Source organism: Poecilia mexicana, unplaced genomic scaffold (assembly GCF_051168715.1).
Source record: "Poecilia mexicana isolate PSO_F unplaced genomic scaffold, ASM5116871v1 scaffold_11, whole genome shotgun sequence".
Lineage (NCBI taxonomy): Eukaryota > Metazoa > Chordata > Actinopteri > Cyprinodontiformes > Poeciliidae > Poecilia > Poecilia mexicana.
Window position 1 is genome coordinate 22,083,784 of NW_028263380.1, and position 24,376 is coordinate 22,108,159.

Below are 24,376 nucleotides of genomic sequence, written 5' to 3' on the forward strand. Positions count from 1 at the left end.
ACCGACAGCTGGAGAATTTTCAATATTCTGGTTTAATTAGCCAGGTTTCCCCTGCACATGTTGTGTCGTTTTGGACCAGTCAGTGTGTGTCTATGTGCTCCACTCTGAAAGAAAGCCTAACTGCCTGTCCTCTGGGAAGTCTCCTCTCATACCGCTGGCAGTTCATAATCAATAAACATCATCAGCAGCTGCTCATTCAGAATGCTGCAAGCTTTGAGGTCGCCACGACCTCGCTTCACACCAACGCTCTACACCTTGAAACGGTGAAACATCGCCACGAGCCATGCGTCCTTCTGTCCCCATGACTTGTTCTTTAATGTCCTGATTACCACCTGGACGCAGTCAACATGGACAGTGAATTTGATTTAAACTAAAAATGTACTTTGTAAATCTAATTTAGCTCAGAGGAAGGTAAATTTCTCCAAGACAGAATTTTTTTTTATAGTAATTTTATGCAGCATTCATACTTAGGGCCAATTCATGAATTTAAATGCAAGCCTTAACAAAAATACTAGTTCCACATAAAGCTGGAAAATAATTGCATACACTCTATATAAATACATTAGCATTTTTAGAAATTTCTATAAATAAATTAGGCTAAGATTCTCCTGTTTACTAAATAAGGATTATAAATATTTGTAAGAAATATTTGGATGGTCTAATTTTTTTCAAATTAAAAAGTTTGCCCATTCAATGATTTTTACGTCTTTAAAAATATTTCAAATTTTTTTTTTTTATATAACTTTTTTATGTGTATGTTCAAAACATTAAAGTTAAATAAAGGCAACATTTCAAACATTGATGTTACATCAAGGGGAAATCAAAAGAAACCAACCAAGAACTGTGGACCTAAACAATACTTGTAAACAATTACCAAAGGTCCCAGGTTAACCCGGTTAAGCATTACAAGTATAAAGGGCTGGGGAATGTCCTGTTATCATTCTGTGTCTCATGTAGTGATGCAAAATGTGGTGCAAAGTCATTTTCGGAGACATGTCCCGTAGTCTGAAGAACCTAAAATTTAAGTTTTTGTCTAAATGATCATTGTTCCAGTAAAAAAGAGGGAAGCTTGTAAGCCTCAGAGCAAAGTTTAAAGAAAACATCTGTTTTGTATAATATCTATTTTGCCTTACATAACATTTCCCGACTTCACTGGAGGCTTTCTTTCCCTTTCCCTACACCTCCAGCCAAATTACTCTGTCAGTGTCTAATATTACAACAGCCAGTTAATTAAATTCACTTCAGTTTATTTATATAGCACCAGTTCACAATAAATAGCTTCAACCTGACATAACAGCTGCTCTGAGTAGAGTATGCTTTGTATTACGTTTGCCATTTTTAAACAAAAACAAAAGGATGATTACTTTCATTTAACTAATCTTTCTCAATGAAATCAGTTACATTGAACTTAGTCACATAAAACGGATGAAACTTAAGCATGTTTAACATGAAGTATTCAGCTGAAACACAGCTATGAAGAGATGGTGAGAATTACTGGACTCTGTATTCTGCGATTTACAGCACCGGATCGATCATTTTTTTTCACCAAACTAACTGAATTGTTAGATAAAAAATCAAAACAAAACAAAAACAAAAATGGTTTTATATATTTGCCTTATGTATTATATATTTATCTACAGTAACAAAATACCTCCGGCCTCTTTATCCACCTAAGACATGCCATAATTCTGCCTTATTATAGAAAATAACAATTTCAAGAGATTAGAAAGATTAATGTGTAAGCCAAACTTCTGAAAGGAACCTGATTTTCTCATGGCTCTCGAGGAATGGCTTCACATGTACAAACATGTCACCTGCATCAGAGAGTGACAGGGCTTACTGGTGTCGGTGGTGTCATACTGGGAATCCTTCTGCAGCTCGTAGACATCCACCTCCACCCTGGCCTGGGCTGAATCCTCCATCTGATTGTTAATGTTCTCCCTGGCCAGAGCCAGAGCCAGACGCTCACCACGACCACACACAGACTGGTCATCCAAAATGGCCGCTGAAGGAAGAAAGAAGACCAGAAGGAGCAGTGTGTATTCATTAGCAGGGTGTCTGAGTTTTGGCACACAATTAAAAAGGGCGGACTCAATAGTGTGGCTTGACAAGAGCAGTGGGTGTGACAGAATCAATCTAATCAAAATAAATGTGTCTATATAGTTTCATATTATGATTATTAATTGGACTTAACACCTTCAGGAAGATGTGGGGGATTTGATCTGTGTTAAAATATCTCACGACCTTTGAAAAGTCTTTTTGCAAAGACATTTGATGTGTAATTACACAATTCTGTACTACCTTATACTTGGGCTTTAATAAAATCTCATAAAATAATATTTCTGTCAAGCAGAATCTACTTGAACTTAGCTGTGCTGAAATGCTCAACCACTCATCAGACCTCAAATATTATATTTAACATATAATAAATCCCCCATGTCTCAAACTTGTACATATGAGGATTAAAGTGAAAGAATTGCTTATTTTTTTTATTGCAGCAGAGCTCAAGCCTTGAAACCAGCAGGGATTTCAGTGATTAACTGGAGCTGGTGGTAGAGCCAGGGCTTAAGTCACATCCCATTTGTTTTTTCACAGTGTCGTGTCAACCCGTCATCATAAATGTTTGTGTGGAGGATCATAGAGCATGATGTCCTATAGGTGTCCTATAAACTCCATTTTTATTTTTAATCAACAGTTTTTTTTAAACATTAAGGAGTGCTTCTAAATCTCTTAAAATCCCAATCAGCTGATTTGATCGCCACCAAGAGTGTTAAAAAAAAGTTGAACACATTTATGACGATACATTAAAAGAACACCAGTATTTACTGGGAAGATACTGTCTGTCATCACAACTCTTTAGGGTGGCCTGAGTTGAATGCTGCTCATGCTAAGCTAAGCTAACTTCGTATTAATGTTAGATCTCTGTGTTTTTACAAGTTTTATCTTAAACTAAACAGAAACATCTACATCTTAAACATAGAACTCTAAAGATTTAAATCGATTGTATCTATAAGGCCACTAGTAGCTCCGAAAGAGAATGATTCTTTCCTCTGGTCTAAGACAGAGTTCATGCAAAAAAACAACAAAAAACATTTTTAATGATCAAAGTCAAAACTTTCAGAATAGAAATGCATATAGCAACCACTGACACAAGTTTATTACTAAGAAAAACCTAAGATCAACGAGATCGTCTCCGTTCTCTGAGGTTGAGCAAACATCTCCAATAGGCGCAGCTAATTCCAAGTGAAAGCTAAAATTTAGATGGACAGGTTAATCGAGAGCTTTTCATGTCAACCCAGCTATTAGTGAAATGACTACTACAAATAGGTATGTGATAATATCCCTGACATCACTAACATATTATTTTAGTTCACCTAAGTACTCTTATTTCTTCTTAAGCAGTGCATATCTTATGCTGTACAGGTCTTTGCAACAGATGCAATTATTTAGAGTCCTCCAAAAGCCAATATTCCCAATGAAGAGCCAACTTGGCTGCTACCATAGGAAACTGGCCAGTAGTGAATGAAATCAGAATTTGATTTAAATAATCGGTCTAAATATAGTACAGATTCAGTGGTCCAATATTGCAAGGAGCAATCAATTTGGACACTTCGGAAAACAAGGTGTCCTTTCACAGGGTATAAATATTTATAATGTTAAAACACTCCTGCATCCTAGGAGAAAAGACAGCATCAGATGAAGCATGATGCCAAACCAAAAATAGAACTAATACTCCTCTGTGTGTTTGATCAAATAGCAGAGCAGAGTAGGAGCCTATGTAAACCTGCAGCGTGTAAAACCCACTCATCATCGTCAAACTTCCTACTACTAGAAACAGTAAAGTAAGAAGTACCCGCTGGCTGTGTACAGTAACACCTGCCATGTTTATTTTGGTTACACCCTCCCCACTGACTTGTCTGCTTTGCATGTTGAACCCGTGAGTGTGTGTTTCAGGAGTGGGCAGATGCAAAGGATGAGAGCACTCACGGATAGCAGATGGAAATGCAAAAAAACGTGACCCGTTTTTTCACTACATAGACAACATACCCAAAATGCAAAGGAAAATCCTACTTTATTTAAGCGTGTAAAGTTGTGCAAATGACTTGGTTCTATCAATTAAGACATTTTTAAACAGAAAAACAAATTTCAAACAAAATACTTTTAGAAATTATCATTATTGTTTTGCTGTGCAACTTCACAGATTCAGTGGACATTAAGCTGGAAGAGAGACGCACCAGAAAAACAACTAAAAGTCAAGCGACTATGCTGCTGTATCTCAATAACAAGCAGGAAGTCTGCAGCTCAGGCATTTGGTCTGGATTTGATTTGTGTTTCTTGAATAATTAACGACTCTTGGAGTGAAGCAGAAGGCAATTTATCTTGTCCTTCCTCTAAAGGACTGTTGTGGGTTTTTACCAGTTCAGGGGAATTAAAAAAAAGCCAGATGGTTCACGCTGAGTTTTCTCGTGTGCCTGGGAAAATTCCTTGAGTACAGAAAATAGACTTGGTATGAACTCCTGACTAACACTTTGTTTTTTTGAGAACCTAACGAAACCCACACCTATAAGGAACAAAAGGACCCACAACTGTCAGAAAGAGGAGCTTTCAAAGAGATCTCCTGCCAAGTGTCAGCTATAATTTTCAAATATAAATACCAGCAAAAGACACCACCAGTGAGTGCTTGAATGACAAAAATATACGAGCTTAGTTCTTGCAGCCGTAGAAAATGAACTCTGGCAGAATATGAGTCATCATCGAAAAAGCTTTGTCCTGGTCATGATAAAACATGAGCCAAAGCCTCGGCAACGCCAGTTCTGAAAACCACTTGACAAGACTCAGTGCCGTAATTTGCTGTCTACTTGACTACCATGTGTAAAAATGCAATAAGTGACTCAAAACTTTCCTCTTCAGCATCTACACTGCAAATCTCTCCTTCAACTCCCCAGGCTGTCATCTTCAGAAGTTCTTTGATAAGTCAGTAATAAGTGGTAAGTAAATTTCAGTTATACAGCAACTTTTACTTCACGGGTAAAACAGCCTAAAAAACAGACAAAACACAATGATACAAAATAAAACATCAAGTTCATTAATTAAAAGTGTTTCTGTCTGCAGTTGCTTTTTAAAAGAGAGAGTGAGTAAAGCAAAAGGAGTGGAAGTGACTTACACCATCTTGGTGCAGCTGCCTGAAAGATACAGTCTCCATGAGTTTTAAATGGAGTGAATGGGGATACCAATAAATTCTGACAAGTGGACACCAGTACACGGGAAAAAGAATGAGGTTCCAGCAGGTCAGGAATATACAGGAAGTAAGCGCTAAAAGTGAAGATTAAAATCTTAAAATGAATTCTAAAATTTACTGTCAAATCCAGGACAAGAAGCTAAACCTGGAGTTATGTGTGATCTTCTGCCATGGTGGAAAGGGACGCTGCCTCAGAGTACAGGCAATGGACAGAACTACCTTCTGATCAAAATGAGGAAAACAAAGGAACTGGTCCCACAGATCCAGATCCACCACACTGACACCAGTGAACGTCCAGGGATCTGACATTGAGATAATGGACTCTAATTGCTACCTTGGTATTCAGCTGAACCATCATCGGGTCTGAAGTAATATCACTGATTCTTTACAGGACGGGTCAGAGCAGACTACCCGTTATGAGGCTGAGCTCTCATACAACCACAGTATACCATATTGGCCCCCCCAGACACCAGATTTGAAACTAAGAGAGCGTATCTGCAATGTAATGGGATGAAAAAGTCACATTGTTTTTATGCAGCTTATAAATCTGCCATATCAATATGGACATAAATCTGAGAAACATTTCCAACACCTCAGTGAATTATTGCTGCAAAAAATGATCACAGTTCGAAAACTCAAATCAATCAATTAATCAAGTTTATTTGTGTTGCACATTTCAGCAACAAAGCAGTTCAAAGTGCTTTATATCATAAAAACAGACACAGAAAAACTACAAAGATATAGAACACGGTCACATTTTATTGGCATTGTAATTGCAATTGTTACATAGCAAATTGTTGATTAATGTTTCATTTATATTGTTTCAAAAGCAAACAGGTGGGTTTTTAGACTTGATTTAAAAGGAACTCAGTGTTTCGGCTGTTTTCCAGTTTTCCAGGAATTTGTTCCAGATTTGTGGTGCAAACTGGCGAGATGGACATATTAACATGCCTGGTGAGTGTTTGTTAAAGATTCTGCTTGATTTAAATGTTTTAAATGAAGCCACTAACCTGCCATCTCAAGCATAACTTTTTAAGACACACTGGTATTCTTACAGAAATCTCAAACAGAGTTTTGAGACTTACTTTTCGACTGCAAGATATTCTTGATGACATTTGTAGAAGACCCACAAGGAGCTCAATAGAAAAGTTCAGTACTTTTCTTAGAAAGTCGCACACTTAGCAAAGGAAGAGGGAGTAAAAAAAAAAAGAAGAGGTTGAAGATGAATCAACAGATAAAAAAATTATCTTTAAGAAGTACAACAGTGCTGAGACACTCTCTCTGTTTACACAGTACCCAATTCTTCCTCCGGTCACTGAGACCACATCCACATCAGCACTCAAACAACTCAAGAGATAACCTCAAAGTCTTTAAAATTCAATGAGTTATTAAAATTACTTCTTTTTCTTTTTCCAGCAAGTCATCACTATGTGACTGGATTCATGTTCCTACAATATAAATGCATGCACTGCAGCCAGTTAGAACTACTGGGAAGACAGACAAAGCAGAAAACAAGCAATCAGAGAAAGGTCAAGCACTTGAACTCTATCCTTAAGGTTTTGGAGTGCAGTCAGTCTCCTGCCTCATTGTTTTTCAGTAATGTGAGAAGCACAGCCAGACCATCTTTATTTCTAGCTCACTGGTGCTCGTTAACAGGCTACCAGCGGGAGACAGAAAAAGCATGAATAAAAAGTGTGGGAGAAGAGCAGTGCTGGACCATTATCATCCATTATAATGAAAGGTGTGCAGGGACTTCTCAATTCTTATGAATATGCTTTTCAGAAGACACATTTTTCTGCCTAAGGTATTGTACTTGTGCAAGTATGGGAAGAAAGTAAAACAAAATAAGGTACAAAGTTTAATTTGCCTTCAGAATTTAGCAGATTTTGTGTATAAAAGTGTTATTTTTTTCTATAAATAAGGCAAATCAGTAAAGCTAAGCCTCGTCTTTTCAGTGCATATTTCTATTGAAAAGTGTGCAAGAAATTGAAAGATTTAAACCTTCTGATAATCAGAATTTCTGTTGAATAATATATTAAGTTACATAGTTATCTTTTCTTTTTATCTTTTTATTACTTTCTTTTTCTTTCTCACTGTTTAACCCTGTAAATTCTAGACTAACAGGTAACCAATTAATGCACAAAATCCGCGTAGGACAGCGAAAGTCCTAGCGCAAAATTTTCGCGAAACAGGCGGACGGATCCTGGTGCTGCAAGGCTGGAGGCCTTGTCCTGTTAGGCTGTGATTTTATCTTTTCTTTTTATCTTTTTATTACTTTCTTTTTCTTTCTCACTGTTTAAAATTATGTAAAGCACTTTGAAATGCCTTGCTGCTGAAATGTGCTATACAAATAAAATTTGATTGATTGATTGATAGTTTAGTCATTCTATATTCACTGTCTGAACAAAACACTTCAACCTTTGATAGGTTGTTAAAGAGTTGAAGGTTTGCTTTAGGTTCTAGTGCTGTATGTATGTTGTGATAAGTCCACACTTAGATGACCGAGGTGCACAAAAAGTAGCAGATCGTGAAAAAGAAGGTGTCATCATACAGGCCAACTCAATGTTTTATGCATTTGTGTCTATTTCAGCTCAATTTAAAATTTGCGGTTTCTTCTTAAGGTGATTTCACACCAGGATAGTCTGGGGAACTTGCAGTACTTCAGTTGGGCAAGCAGTGGCAAAAAAAAATGTCACATCATTACTTGGTTTAACTCAATTTTACACTACATTTTTGAAAGTGAACCAAACAGCCTGGACAGCAACATGCAGTTCTAACAACTGCAGATGCAGTTTGAGGCTCTATCACAAAAAGCTGCCCAGAATGAGAAGTAGGCGAGACAGAAAGCTACTGGGCATTTTCCGGAGCGGGTTATTGCAATATGGTGCTTCCTCCCGGTAGTTTCTCTATCGTTTTGGTTTGCAGCTAGTCTGTTTGCTTCCTCACTTTATGACTCAACTACATCAAGTTTTACTGGCAAGTGGACTAATATCTGTTTTCAGAAGAACTAGATTTTGCTTTTTTGGTATGTGCCAGAGTTCTGCTAAACTATGGACATTGGCCCTTTAATTCTGGAAATGTTCTTCAGATGATAGAAGGCAGACTGTACATTTATATGCATATATACACATGTAATACAGGAGACAGCAGAATTAAACAATAAAAAAGGGGACACACAACTAAGAGCTAGCATGAGAAACCAGGTGCAACATCAACCAGCAGTAACAATGACAATGTCACCAAGAAGATAAACATATCATCTTGGTTTAACTCAAGATGATGCATATATCATTTTAGTAACAAGATAGATGAATATGTCCAAACTATGATTGGCAGACTTATGTCCAAAAAGCTACAAAATCTGATGAAATCCCCTTTGTTCACATTTGGCACATACAGTATCAGACTTGGAAAAATATCTTTTATTTGCCAAAGGATGAGAGTTATTGAAGCGGTCAGACTAAATGATAAATTCGGTATTTCCATCTCCCCAAAAACACTTTACTTTGACATGGGCAATTTCCTGTGTGATAAATCGCAGTCATTTTGTGGATACAGCACCAGCTCCACCAACATCAATGCATTTTCCCCTCCTATTCAGACCTCAAAAGATGAAAAACATAACTGAGTGTAAAAATATTGAACTTGTTTTTTTTTATGTTCTTGGAATTGAATGTATTTTTTTTGCACAGTGCCAGTATTTCTTGAGTTACTAGGATTCCCCTATTGCTTCCATATCCCCGTTTGTTGCACCTAGTGTTGAAAACACTTACCCCATTTAGCAGTTCTCATTGTATTTTCCATATATTTCCTTCTGGAAGCAAAACAAGATTCCTCCAAATTCAATATGAACTAATGTTGTTTGAATTTCGCTTCTTATCCCATTGACAAAACATCTTCACTCCCTTCTTCCTCCCTGGTGGGACAGAAGCCTCGTGTTGTTTTTATAAAACAAGACTGTTTAGATCAAGTCAAAGTGACAGACCCACAATTTACCTCGAGACATGATAAAATAACTCCTTTTATCAAGGCAAAAGGAGTGCTGCAGACTGATTTTATTTAACCCCTGGAGGCAGTGTACCTTCTCTAAAAATTGACTAGCAGGTTTTATTGTCACATTCTTCTACTGAGATTCATATTGTTGACAATACCTGTTATGAGAGTAGAAGTACGGACTCTGGAGGCTACAGTTAGCCGGACAGATTCAACACGACAGGACAAAAAGATGAATAAAAACAACAGATCGCCCCGCTGGCCTGCAGTTAGGATTACAGCGCTGCTGCAATCCTCTGGTGGCCAGTGCCCTGTTGGAGGAAGACCGGATGACTTTTCACTCATGTTTCTAAGAGCGTATCACCACAAGTTCATGGTTCTACAGATACATTGATTTTTTTCTAACTTTTCTGTCACAGAATTTTATTTACTTGGAGAAATGCGACACTGGAGAAGTTATTCTCCTTTAGGGAGTAAGCAAAAAGGTTCTGTCTGTCCGTCCCCCTTGATTCAAAATAAATTCTTATTCTGAATTTTATCTAGCTATGTGTAAGCTCTGCCACGCAGTCCTGTGACTGAGTAAAATCATTTCTTGTTCTCAGCAATGATGAATGTCTTTGAGGGCTTTGGAAAGATTCCTCCCAGCAACCAACTTATCTTAATCTGTTTATTTTTTCACTTACTATCCAATCCCTGTAGAGCTTACCATCATGGTCTTATTTTGATTCAGCATGTAATATACAGAGTAGAAAAATATACCAGATCTCTACCCACCAGTGCTGCTTTGGTGGTGTTTACCCACAATGCACTGCATGTTAATCCCCTTCTTGCTTTTGAGGTGATCTTCCATCCGCTTGGCATTCACATATACATTGAAATTGCACTAGAATTCACTTTAATGACCTAGACTTTGACTCATAGATCCCTAAACGAACCGAACTTTCAGTCAGTCTAACTTAACTTAAGCTAATTTTCAAGAGTATCTGGGTTCCCAAAGCTGGTCGACATACATCTTAAAGGACTTACAGCCGGAATTGTGTGAATTTCTATTATTGAACATTATTAAAAACATTGTATGCCTTTACTTGCGCTTCAAAATCGATATGCTACCTTGTGTTTCTGTGTCACATGAAACAGTGCTGAAATACATTTAAGTTTCGTAGTTGAGTTGTGTGAACTCTCTTACAGGTCACTGTGGATATCCTGTCAGTAGGTTTTTATCTTCATATATGGTGAATGCACTGTCTAAATCAACAGCTCAGTGACAACTGCAACTGTGATAATGGAGACTCCTGTTTCTCTGAACGCTAATTGGCACAGACACCTATTGATCTGTTAGCTGGTGCAGCAGCGCGGTTGGAGACCTGCAACGTAAACACACAGTTCCACTAATTATAGGAACCGTCTCTGATTTAATCTGGGTCATTTCTCTACATGACAATGACACTGTGCATAAGTGATTAATTAGTAGATGGTACGTTGTTGTTCATAGTGTGAGCTGGTTAATGTCTTTTAGTGGTTTGTTGCCACAAATTAGATATAACATGGGGATTTGATGAAAACCCACAGGCTATTAAAAACTGTCAGCATGATCTTTGTATAGCATGGATGGTATTTTTAGATGTAGTGTTTACAGATACCTAAACATTAGGAATTTGTGGACTGTCATTTGAAGTCAATTTTGGAGTTTCTCAAAAAATCAGCTTTAACCATCGCACTCGCCCAACATGTACATTCATCAAAAGTTTTTGTAAATATCAGATTTCTAGATATGTTCTGTAAATATCCATGGGTTTTTTTATATATATTGCTGAAGTCTTTGTTTATTATCCTGAATTAAAGAAAAAGACTATATGTGGCCTAATTTATCGGTCAACACTGGTGTTGGAGACAAGGACAGTTCTTCTGAGACCAAATTTTAAAATTCAACAAATATTTCAATACATTGTTTTTTGTACAGCACAAAATGCAAAAAGTAATGATTGCTAAGATGACTGGCAAGTAATTTTTCCCTAAAGTAAGATAAATTTGCTTCATTTGGATTTATTGTGTTGAAAGTCAGGCTGGTAGTTTGAAAACTATAAAGATTTCACTTCAGCTGTAAGACAGGAAAATAGTTTAACTCAATTTTATACTACTCAGAGTAAAATATAATGGTGATTTTAAACCAAATGACAATTTATTCACTCATCAGTTTTCATATGTCGGTAAGAATCAAAATATCAATTCCTAAATGTTATTAAAAAAAAACATTACAAATTTACTAATCACTTTTTTGCCAAGGTTATTTTGGATATTTTTTTATGAATTCCTCTAAAAGGGAAAGTGCAATGCTAAAAGCCCAGTTTAGAAAATTGGTTTTTAGTGAAGTTATCTGCTATGTTCTGACAACAGTACTCCGTCTTTTCTGTTGCGGTTCACTGAATCCTTTTGTGCTTCAGTGATTCATAGATTAGTGCTAAGAACCTTAATGAACAAAACATCCTCTTCCAATAGCCGCCTACCGGACTGAAAAGTACCAAAAAATACCCTCTAGCACTCTGTCAGACATCAAAGGGAACAATTGATCAAGACCACTTTAAACAATTACAGAGAGAGATTACAGAAAAGTCTGGATTCTTATCAGCAAAACAATTTAAGGTCAGACTCAAGATTTATGCATGGTACTGCACGAAAGAATATAAAAGCACCAAAAAGGTACATAAAATCTGAAAATAATAAACACGTGCCGACTGCTGCTTTTGTTAACGAAACCATTGCCTAGCAACCAAGAAGGTCTTAGAATAAAAGTATGTCTCCTTGTTACTGCTTGATGTTTGGTTACCTGCCACAACATCAGCTAAATCTGGCTTCCAGCATAAACCACAACAGGAGTCCTTCAATTACTGAAACACTTTGACACAGCCTTTTTTGATTTTCCACCCACTGAGTAATTAACCTTGAAATTTTGCTCAAAGCTCAGCGTATTGGAGTGCAACCAAAGTAAATTTTTCTACACCTGATGAGAGAAATGCAATGGAAACAAAGGACCAATACATAAACTCTGACAAACTTACCTTTTTGTTTAGAGAGTGAAAAACTCAAAGATCTTGTTTTACTAATGTACAGCCAAATGCAATCTGCTCTGTTTGTGTCTGCTATTCCTCTAACTGCTCACTGAAATAAACACCACATCATATATGTGAGGCATTTACTCTTACTTTAAGTCTAGTCACAGTTGTTCTTGCACCAGACTATAAATATGGTCTTCTGAAAGTAACATTGCAGATCAATACAAAAGACAAGAATAGAGAGAGACAGTGAACTGAGGTACATTAAACTCTACTAGATTACACAATTATGACAGAGTCTACAGAGATGTAATGCTGTGAAAAACATTTGTTCCTTTGCACATTTATTCCACTTTATCATTTTTTGCGGCATTTAAGCTTCTTCAAACTGAAAAATGTTTCAACATTCTCATCTGTTCTTGACATGGCTCAGATCAGAGCGACATTCTGTTTAACCAATTACTTGATTATACAGAGCTGCTGGTGATCATGTCTAGGTCCCCCCCCCCCCCCAAAAAAAAAAAAGTGGTTATTCATATTTGGTGCTTGATTAAACAAGGCCACATTGTCAACAGGACTATGTTGATTTAACTTCTCTGTAATATTATCTGTGAAGGTTAGCTTTTAGTTTCCGCTTCATTTTCTGAAGCTCATCCTAAGATGCCTGAAATTCCATGAAAGAGAGCCATACCACACACATAACGTGTCAGCTGAGAGTGAGCGTTTAGCACTCAGCTTGTATTAAAGGAGGAGTGAAAGGTGAGCCGTGACAAACCACCGTGTGACCCGATTCTCATGGCAGCATGTATGTAAGTGCCTGACAGTCTTCAAGTTTAAAGTAAAAGGGATTTGAACATGAGGTCATCAAGGTAGGGATTAGAACAGGTGAAAGATCCAATCAGAGAGCAGGAGTGCTGAACGTTTAAGTTCAATATTAAGGCTCTGCTTTTATGAAAGTTAATCTTCTACCACTGGATGATGTGAGGATGAGAAATAAAAGGTCATGACCCCAGGGATCCACTCTGGTCCTGGAACGGTGAAGGAAAGTCACCATATTTTTTTCTGCTGGAGTTTATTTCTTTTTGCAAATTATCCAACACGAAGTGAAAAAAAAAATGTGAAGGGAACAAGAAAAAGAAGCACGAATCCAAAGGGAGGCCATGAGGGATTTTTAAATACAGAAACAAAGCCGTGTTTGTGTGAGAGGAATCAAAATGGGAGGGATACACCAGTGGCAAAACAGAACAACTGTAATGAGTAGAAGAGGGTGGAATAATCAGAGGTGATCCAGAGGACATGCATATTTTTATCAGCAAAATCCAGTTAAAAAGATGGGAGAAAAGCAAGACGGCAGCTATCAAACATTTTGGTAATCAAATAATCCTAATGAATAGTCCCTCAATGAATTGAGTAATCTGACATACATATGCTGTGCCAGGCAATCTGAAATCTGTTTTCCCCCAATTTAGATCTACAATAACTGCAGTGTCCCTTTTCTCCGACCAGGACATGCCGTCATTTCCCACCATTCAGCCAATTCTGTGCTTGTTTTTTTATGGAAAGTTGACCTAGAATTAAAACTAACGCAAAACTGATGTCATCCTGCCTAAAAATGATGACTTGAGTCTGAGAATGCATCCAGAATTTGAATCTGGCGATATGATCCCTTTATATCAAACTGATTTGATCATATTTTTCTGTCTATCCTCATGCAGCAGTGCTACAGGAGACATTTAACCCTCACCTGCAGTCACTTTGAATAATCTCTAAGCCCTTTTATTCACAGAGGGTTCTCAGTTGTTCCAGCTGGTGTTGACCTGTACTTTCACGTCCTGGAAACCACCACATGCCTACACATCGAAAGATGAACAGCAGCCAGCTAAGCTGACGACAGACATGGATAAAAACAACCAGATGCTTCATTAAGAAGTGGATAAAGTAAATGTATCAGAGCTGTTTTGGCTTCACTGATCCCAGTGTTTTTGAAACTTCAGTCACTGATGATTCAGATGCTGCCTTTGTTTGCTGTTGTATTAGTAATGATTGACGTTGTCTGTGGGCCATCCCATTCATTTCAAGGACACATCCACCTGCAAAGCACTTCTATATGCAGGGTGCTTTATTTGGTTTACTGAATAAACAAACACATCTGGATAAAAAAAAGATGAAATACCTCCTGAGCATGTTAGAAAGTTTAGCAAATGCCTGGTCATTAATCATTCATCTGATTCAGATGGGTTGGAGTTGCTGGCCATCACTGTAGAGTACGACTGCTTCTCTTTTAGTTGATATAGTTTGAAACCTATGGCTTTCAGAGTGTTTTTCTCCAACTTTTCTTTGTAGTTCCCCATCGTCTTGTTTGTTTTTGTAGTTCTATGACATAAAGCGTCAACGAGATATTGAGATATTCAAATCCCTTAAAATACTAAAACCACAGTCAAAAGTTGGATTTCAAAATGTATACATGTGTTTTTTCACAGAAACTGACTCATTTGATCAAGCAGTGATGACTGTTCATTTACGAAATATTGTCAATCATCCTATTCTGAGGCAGAAATAACATCCCACATACAGAAGATCAGATGTGACACTGTGCCAGCCCTCCTTATGAAGCTTAAGCTCCTTTTTGTCCAACAAAGTGCTTGAGCACAGAACAACTGATGCCATTCTGGGGGTCTAAACGTGTTTGCTACAAGGTTCCTTTAGGCGGATTGTCAGTAGAGTAGATACCTCTCTTTTATATTTACAAAGGATAAAGTTCGTAGGTGTCTACAAAATACTTTAATAACGTGGTTAACCCCTTCGCCACCACTGCACCCCCAGAAGAATGCTTTTTATCAGGTATAGTCAGTTCCCATTGTTAATTGAACCCTTGGAGGTATGCAGTGATGCAGATTGTCACATATTTAAGCAACAAGATATAAATTACTCATTTTTAATATCACATCTTTCCTCAAGTTTTGCTGGATCATAAAACAATGCAACCTCCAGACAGTGTTCAACCACCTGCATCTGAAATCTCCTATTAACTGCTGGTACACCTTACTATTCAATCCCACCTTGTCAAACTAAACCGTCCTTTCTTTCTTCAAACAAAAAGTAAGAATTTCTGAGCATAAATCTCAACAAAGAGTGATCAGTAAAGTTACGACGTTTATGTAAAATTGTGATTGAGTAAGTAGCAGTGAGGAGAGTTTTGTTCAAAGGTTGCTCTTGCATAAACACTGTTGAAACCAAACATTTGTTGCTGTACTCACCCATCCGGACGGCAGATAGGGTGTTGGCCTGGCTGAAGAAGAGAGGTGCCATAGTCAGCAGCAGGACGACAACATAAATCGACAGCAGCAGTGCTGGCAGAGCCGGCATCTTCCACTGCTCCTCATGGAGAATGGTCTGCTGGCTGCCTGTACCGCCACCTTCAAGACAAATGGAAGCGCCATTACTACCGATTACTCATATATACCTTATATGCTAGCACTGTGGCATATCACGTATTATTTAAGCAGTGAAGTCACCCACTTTATTGAACAGAGTTGGATATTAACAAGGATGGTACGAAATTTGCTGCTCGGTTGAAAACTTCACACATGCTTGACTCACAAAAAAAGTTAAATGTCAGATAAAAGGGTAAAAAGGTGTAAAAAAAAAAATCCAAAATGGAAAACATACAGTTGATAGTTGCTTTTTTTGTACATAATAATACATAACAGTTTTTCTCACTATCTGACATTAAGACAGATGAAGGTTTTTAGTTTTATAATTTCTCTTCGCTAAGTGCCAGAATAAGAAGTTGTTTGGTAATTTTCTTCAAAGATAGGAATTTAAATATATCTGTTTGACTTCTGGTAATATTTGATTTAAAAAATAATAACTTGGGTCAAATGTTTAGGTATCCTTCCACGAGATCCTCCATAAGATTTTCTTAAGTTATTGCCCATTTCTAATAGTCTGAAAGAATCAGGTTCTTTAAGCCTATGTTGAGACTGAGATCCGAACTTTGTGATGGTCACTCCAAAATTTTTACGTTATCCTTATTAGGCCACTTTGTAGCAAAGCTGACGTAATTCTTAAGTCATTTGGAGAACCCAGTTGTGCCTAAGCATTAATTTACCCGTTGATGCATTAAGATGTTGCTTCAATACTTCCAGGTAATGTTCCTCACGGTGCAATTTGCCAAAGCATAGCTGTTCCCTCTGCAGCTAAACACAGCCACTTCATAATGTAGCCAATTCCCCTTTGAATGTTATTATTATTATTAATAATTATTATTATTATATAAAAAAGACAAGCTTTGTCCAGGGGTCCTGTAACCTGTAGTTCTCTTTGGATCTTCCACAATATTATTGGGTTTTAATAAGTTTGGCTAAAAATGATAATTCCATCCAGCCATCCATTGTCTGCTGGTCAGCTGTGGGTCGCAGAGGAGCTTGTGTTTCTCTAGAGCAGTTATTGGGAAAGAGTCGGGATACACCCTGGACAAGGCAACACAAAGACACAAGACAAACACCATTCACACATTCACAAGTAAAGGCAATTTAGAGAGACCAAAAACCTGACTGTAATATTTTTGGACTTTGGAAGGAACCTGAAGTACCCAGAGAGAGTCAATGGAAGCACAGGTAGAACATGCAAACTCCATCCTGAAACCCCAGACCAGCACACACATCCAGGATCTTCTGCCTTGTTTCGTGGTAATCTTATGGTGCTTACAAACACTTCTCGTTTTTCTCTCTCAAGGTTTAATTTTCTCCATTGTGTAGCCATGATGCCACCAAAATAACTTTACAATTCTGGGCTAAAGAACTATTATTTTGTCAGGTGGAAACCTTTATTGATTGAACTTTTCTGCAGCGGAAAGTTTACAAAACTATAAAAACAGAAAATCTCTCATTTTTCCACTTTATCTAATGTAAAAATGCTGAAATCACAAGAGCAAAACTACAACACTATACAACTAGATATTTATTTCAAGTGTTCAGTTTAAACCAACTGCAGCAAGACAGAGAAAATTCAGAAAATATCTCGACTCATTTTCCATCTGAGTCCGTTGAATGTCTCATCGGTGCTGAAAAGAGATCCCACTCTTTTTCTTCTGCCGGAGCCAACAGGCACTGATTTTGTTGAAGCTCCAAACAGCTTTGCCTCCAAAATAAACCTCATGTTTCCCAACATCCACGGCAAGAATTTTTATAATTTCAAAGGAGGAATAAAAGAAATGAGCAACTGAGAAAAATACAAATTCCAAGAAGCGATCCAGAGGAACTTATGAAGGTTTACAATCATGCAGAGACAGAAAGAAATTAAAAACAAAAATGGATGGTGGTCTAAGAGATGAAAATGGAGCAGACAGAGATGTGATGTGAGTGGTGACAGGAAATGAGAACTGACTGCAGGTAGGGGAAAAAAAACACACATAATGACAACAATTAATTAGGGTATTTCCTGTAGGAAACGCTATCATGTCAGCAGGCAAACAGAGCCAGCGGGACCCTGCTGATACAAACCAGCACCACAGCTCGCTGCAGCAGCGCCGAGGCTAATCACAGGCGCAGCTCTATTAGCTGTTTTCAATCCAATCTCATTTTACATTGGAGGCATTTAGCTGACACACATTCACAGCAATTTACATAGAGCACACCAAGGCATTAGGCTTTAAAGCCTCACTTCATCAACTTCACAAGTGAAGATGGTGCGGGTCACGGCAGCCGCAATAAAGACCAAACTTATATTCTCAAAGACATAAGAGGTAATATTGTGGAAGAGAAAGTTAATGAACACAGCAAGTTTGATTTATGTTTAATATATGCAATAACACGGCGACGAAACACTTCACTGCGGCTGAGCTTTCTGGGATATATCATACAGCAAACGTTCCTGCACACATACTCTCAGGGAACCGCATATGACCTGCATGCACAGTGGTTTTAGTGTCTCATGCAAACTCCAAGACATGCCTACGTTCCTGAATGCAACAGGAGAATTTACATATGTGTTTTGCCAAAACGTACCCATCTGTAACACAGTTGCTATAGCGCAAACCTTTCTGTTTTCTAATAAATCTCCCAAAGCTGCTATCACACTGTTTTTTTTATCTTTTTGCCGGCCAAGTATGCCACAGATTAAAAAAAATGTTCATAAGAAAAAAAAAAAAAAAAAACAGTTGCAGCCTGGTTTTGCTGAAGGGTTATTTTCTCACAACACTGGAAGGCATAGAGCAGATATATATATGTATATATATATATATATATATATATATATATATAGTCTGATGTGGGTAAAGCAATGCAAATATTAGTGCCTAAAATGTTTCATGGATTTAAAGGATATTTATTGTCATTTGCATTAGAATAAAAAAACAGAAAAAAAAAACAGAAAATAGCTAACTGCAAGTGTAGCTAACTTACTGTTTACTCAATGTCACATGCTGTTTTAATTTTGTTTTTTAATTACGTAAAGCACCTTGAAATGCCTTGCTGTTGAAATGTGTTATGCACATAAAATTTGATTGATTGATTGATTGATTGATTGATTGATTGATATAAGCTACAAAAAGTGCTGAAAAAACATTTAAATTATTTACTAGTTGCTAAAATACATTTGACAGAACATTAACGCTTCAAGAGAAACATATTACTCACTACAGGTGATTGCAAAGATGCTAAATCTTTACACATATGCAGGTTAGGTACTGCAAAGATATATATAATTTACATTACAGTTTGTTGGATTTATTTAATAAACAATCAATACACTGCTTGTATAAATCTCAGTTGAGAAACAGAAATGTGTTACTATGTTTTCATTGGTGTTTTATCAGTTAACTATGTGTAATATTAGTTGGAGGAGTGCATCAAACCTTATTTATTCATTTTAACACAAATATAGTATAGACAATAGAAAATATCAATCATTGTAAAGCAAATGGATACCTACATATGTGCAAATAAAAACAGCAAGAGTTAAAAAGTCATATTACTCAAACTGTATGATTTCCAACCAGAAACTGTTGAATATTTTCAACATGCTGCTTTTAACAGTACATTTGTACACTAAACTTGACGATTTGTCATTCTTGGACTGCACCACATAAGACAAAGCACTCAGCAGACAAGAGTTTAATAAATATGGAAACGTTCTGCACATTATCAAATGATTAGACCGAAAATGTTACTATCTATGCTGTCCAGATCCACATTAATTTAACACATGCTGAGACTCCAGCTATATTCTTAGACACATTTCCGTCCTCTTTGTGTGTAAAAACACCAATTCTTAGCTTTACACCAATTCTTAGCTTTTAAATTAAACAACTGAGTTGTGATTGAAGAGTAGTAACAAAACTATTCCTCTGTCCATTGCAGGCTCTTCATAATGGTTGATAAAAACAAGATTATTAATCTGAGATAGTAGTATTGAATCAATCAGTGCAGCTCAACTTCAATTACAAAGAATACATGGGTCTTGTTTTGGATCCCACAACTCACACACCTTTTCTTCATTCAAGACAAAAAATACTTTAGAAATCAAATGTCACAGAGGAGAATATTTATCTGTATCCTAAACAGAACATATAGGATACATACAAGGAAAACCAAAAAAAAGAAAAGAAAAAGAAAACAAGTTTCTAAATATTCCAGAAAACTAAATTATCATCACAAAAGTAGCATAAAGGTTAAATTGTACATTCAAATTTCTGCTGCAGTAGTGAGTCACTCTTACCTCACTGTTCAATTATAATGCAGTTGACTTTGCAGCTCTTTTCTAGAAGATAAATATGCATTCTGCTAAGTTGTAAAACTTTATTTTAAAGAACAACCAAAAATAATGTTTTCTATGACTGTGAGCTGCAGATTTATCCTGTGTTTATACAACTGGATCTGGCTAAATACGGTAAATAATCTCCCTAATGTGTCTTCCCTAATCTTCATGTTGTTTTTTTTTCTTTTTTCAAACCCAATTTGTTGTTAAGCATTTGTGTTAGTTACAGCAACATTTATGTGACAGGTTAGGTCACAATGCTTCCATGATCTGATCAGATGCAGGTAGTGTAAAAGAAGAAAAAAAAAGGGAAAAAAGGGGCTTTCACCCAACAAAAGAAGAGTTCTTCGAATTAAGCACCCCATCTGTTGGGTAATGGGCCTTAATGCTCACCTAAATATAGGATATTAGCTTTCTTTTCCTTCAGGGGATAAGAAGATTTTGTTTTGCAGCAATGGCATCATGAAGCGTAGTGTTGCTGACTCAAACCAGTATAATGACATGGTAATCCTCTCATTTAGCTGTTGACATGCAACACAGTTCTTCCTCTGAAAACAGCAGAGAGGGAAGAGAGAAGTTTGATCTCTGCACGTAACATCAATCATTCTTAAAAAGTAAACATGTGGAAATAAATATCAATCCATCCACCCACCCACCCAGGGTTTATTGTTTTATTTAAAAAAATAAATAAATCACAGTTTTGTGATGCTCATAATAAAAGAAAATGAATGGAAAGAGAAACCAACATATAGTATACATCTTTCGAAATGCTTATATTCGAAACATGCAGCTAACACTTTTTTATTTTTTTTTGCTTCTTTGAAGTATATCATCAATTCTTCACAACAGCAGAAAAGTCACAGACTGTACATTGATTATTTTGTTTACATTTCCGTCTTGAACACACTGACTCACTGATCTTTTCTTATAGCCAAAGAGGTTAAAGTTATGATGACTTCATAAATACTGTGGAGTGAGGAGATCTGATTATATCATAAAGAGGACTGAACTTCTGTTTGGATATATTCTGCACTGTGTGATTCCTGATTTCCTTGAAATGTGGAGTATCACTCTCAATGTGTTTAGCTATCTAAAGTTAACTGTAGTCGGGTTGCCACCATACAACTATAACACCATACAAATGTTATAGTATTGACTTAATAATACTATCACTCAATCCCATGCAGACGCTCTGTCAGCAATAACTACGATCCAGTCACCTCGGCATGTCAAATGCTTGAAGAGTCTCCACCTGACATCTGAGCGACTCACTTTCTGAACTGAAATAAATATTATTTGACTATCGGGGCTCTCATTGAAAGTTAATAAAGCACCAAATACCCTTCCTAGACTCAGTAAAATATTTCTCATTTTACACCCTTCATCCCAACTTAGACACATTATACAAAGCTGGGACACTAACTGGACCTCTATGTGTGAACAGTAATTTTCCAGAAATAATTCCTCAAATTCTACACCATCAGAGTGTTTTGCTTATGAGACCCCAAAAGCTCCAAATAAATAAAAAAGTACTACCTTCCCACACGTGGCCTTTTCTGGCTACAATACAGTAAATACACTGGAACTTGAAAGGGTAATTTAAGTAAAGCCCCAAGGAAACTACACTGGTTCTTGGTGAAAGATTCTGTTGAAGAAACCCCAACCAGGAATCAACATACCAGAATCATCTTCCTCAACAATGGCAGTAATCAGTCAGAACTTGTTTGCATTGATTTGCAGTGACCCATCCCTCTCAAATGACAAGCGGGTACAAAACATGCCAGCAAAATGTCTCACACCACATAACAGCTGTCAGATTCCCTTATTAAGGGATTTGATGTTTCAGGCTTCCCCTTAATTTATCACTCATTCCACTGTTGACATTTTGTCTTTCAAAGGAGAAAGGTTAAATTTGGACTGACAATGAAGTAAAATCCACAAAGTTTGAATGATCTGAATCATGACTGGCTAAGTTCCAGACAGTTTGTTGCATCTCTGGATTAGATCAAGATCTGGAGACGATCACTTCAAGGTTAAAAAATATACATTGCCTATTCTGTCGCTCCTCATACAGAACCTTATTTGCAAGTTTTAAGTATGTGGTACCTCCAATTTGGTACTGGTTGGAACAGGGTCTTATTCAGACCTAATGTAGGATTTGCAGTGATGTGTCCGAGATAATATTTGTTAAAACCTCAGTAAGTTTTGTGTCTGCAAGATCAACCCAACAAGCTGTAAAATAATCTACATTTAACTTTTATGGATCATGATCCAGAGCACTAAGAACATTTTATCATATTGTTATGTAATTTTGTTTATTCCCTTGTAACACTGTAAATATAAACAAATAAATAAGCCAAGCAAACCCCATGAACTTTTTGGCATTCTATACTGACCTCTCTCACCTTCTATTCCTTTTATACCTTGTTTTTTCACTTCTTTATTAAATAATAAGAAATTACACCCGGGTGGCACTACAGAAATCCAAGTATATTATACCATAAATGCATTCATACTAATGAGTCAGAGGAATATGGCGTCTGCAAACAGATCTGGGTTCGGACTACAAATCCTCAGGGGTAATGACTCCTCTCCCTTCAGAGCTACAGCTGCCTTTTGAGACTGTGTTTCTTAACTGTTGGTTGTGATTAAACTGCAGTATTTGAGGCCCAGAGATAAGAATGAGTTTCAGCATCAGATGCGCACCAGATAATCACATTTATACCCATTCTGAATCAAACAAAAAGGTCAGTAACTCAAAATTAAATTACATTTGTGCAATCGGGTAGCTGATTAGTGATTCAGGTGCAATTTGTGTTGACATTAAGTCTGTTCATCCAAGAGATTTTCAGGTTGTTTGTGTTATTAAAGAACAATCCAGTGCCATTTTCAAAGAGCATGGTGGATGCAGTGAAGAGGACACCTGATATTATACTGATTAGGCTCCCTAATCTTTTAGAGATTTATAGATCCCGTTTTTTTTAGATATTTTTTTAGTGTTTTTCAAATCCCACTCCTGCTGTTGATTTTAGCCTTACCAATCTTAAGCCATGACTAATTAACAGTTAGGTGTTTTTTTTTGTTTTTACTTTTTATTATTTTTTTAGAAGAATGTATCCCTCATAAACTAGTACTTCAGACATTAGTAAATTAGATAATATTAGACCATTTAGTATTTGCTATGTAATAGCTATGATGTCAGAAAAAGAGAATGTAATGTATCACTCTACTACAGTGTCAAATGAACCAAACCCTATGACCAACTTGTTTTCCCCTTTGTCTGTGGTGGCATTGAACCAAGAATCACTAAAGGAAAGAACAAGAAAACCTCCAAACAAGACACTGACTGTTCCTTATGAAACATGAACGTCAGGTTTTAGTGATCATACGATTTTGGTTTTGTCTTTGGCAAATGAAGCAGACAAAAGCAACATTCAGCAATCGGATCAACACAAGCCATTCCTTCCACAAATGCTAGAGACCCATGTGTTTGTCTAGGCTTTATTTACCCAGAATTCCCTACGCTTTAGTCCACTTCCTGCTTTTGGAGCAGTTTACTGTCTGCTTGGTATTATGTATTGGGACTATGCCAGAGTTCACGGCAACCACGAGGACCAGAGATCACTTTTTTTGTTCTGATTCAGAGCTTGATTACAAAATCACAGCTGACTTTACAAACTTTAAACTCTTGAGTATTGAATTAGAGATTGGTTAAAATGGACTAACCAGGGCTGGTGTGAATACACCTTATGCTACCTTTAGTTCTTATGAAAATGTTGTATGTATCAAAAATAATGGTAAAAAAAACATTTTAACATCTCATAATAGTCATATGTGATGCCTTGAAATTGTTCTCTGTCTCTTTAAGAAGCTGAAACACTTGCCGTTTAGCAAACTATCACAACAATGTTCCTCCATGATGCTGTTTATAATCCTTCTTAGGAGAATCGCACTGAGAAATTGTTTGTGAGTCAGGAGCTCGGCTTGGGACTGAAGCTCCAAGGTGAAGCTGTGGGTACATAGCTTCACAGTGCATGAGCAGGCAGTAAGACTCAATGTCTGCCACAGGAGATTCAAGAATGTATAGAACATGCATGAAAGATTCAAAGCAACACTTTATGTATGTTTCTGATCAGGATATGACAATGTAAACAGCTCAAAATTGTCTATTTTGCATAATATCCCCCTTTAAATGTAACTCAAGACTGTCAGGTGAAGTAGGAGATTTCATATGTAATTCCACACGTAAGTGAGAAGAACTGTCTCCTTTATAGGCAGAATTTCTGGGTAAAACGTTACAGTGTCAAGACTTTTTTTGCTTTTTGCTTTAGGAGTT

At 36.9% G+C, this 24,376-nt stretch overlaps 1 protein-coding gene across 1 annotated transcript in view; it reads right to left on the reverse strand.

The window, feature by feature from the left end:
* The window catches only part of LOC106929400 (glutamate receptor ionotropic, kainate 5), a 175,370-nt gene that overhangs the window by 62,899 nt on the left and 88,095 nt on the right, over positions 1 to 24,376 (reverse strand). Inside the window, exons 2-3 of the mRNA XM_088010413.1 lie at positions 15,540 to 15,698; positions 1,841 to 2,005 (exon numbers count right to left, since the gene is read on the reverse strand). Of these exons, the coding sequence (XP_087866539.1) occupies positions 1,841 to 2,005; positions 15,540 to 15,648 (274 nt within the window). The 5' untranslated portion in view covers positions 15,649 to 15,698. The remainder of the gene's footprint in view (positions 1 to 1,840; positions 2,006 to 15,539; positions 15,699 to 24,376) is intronic.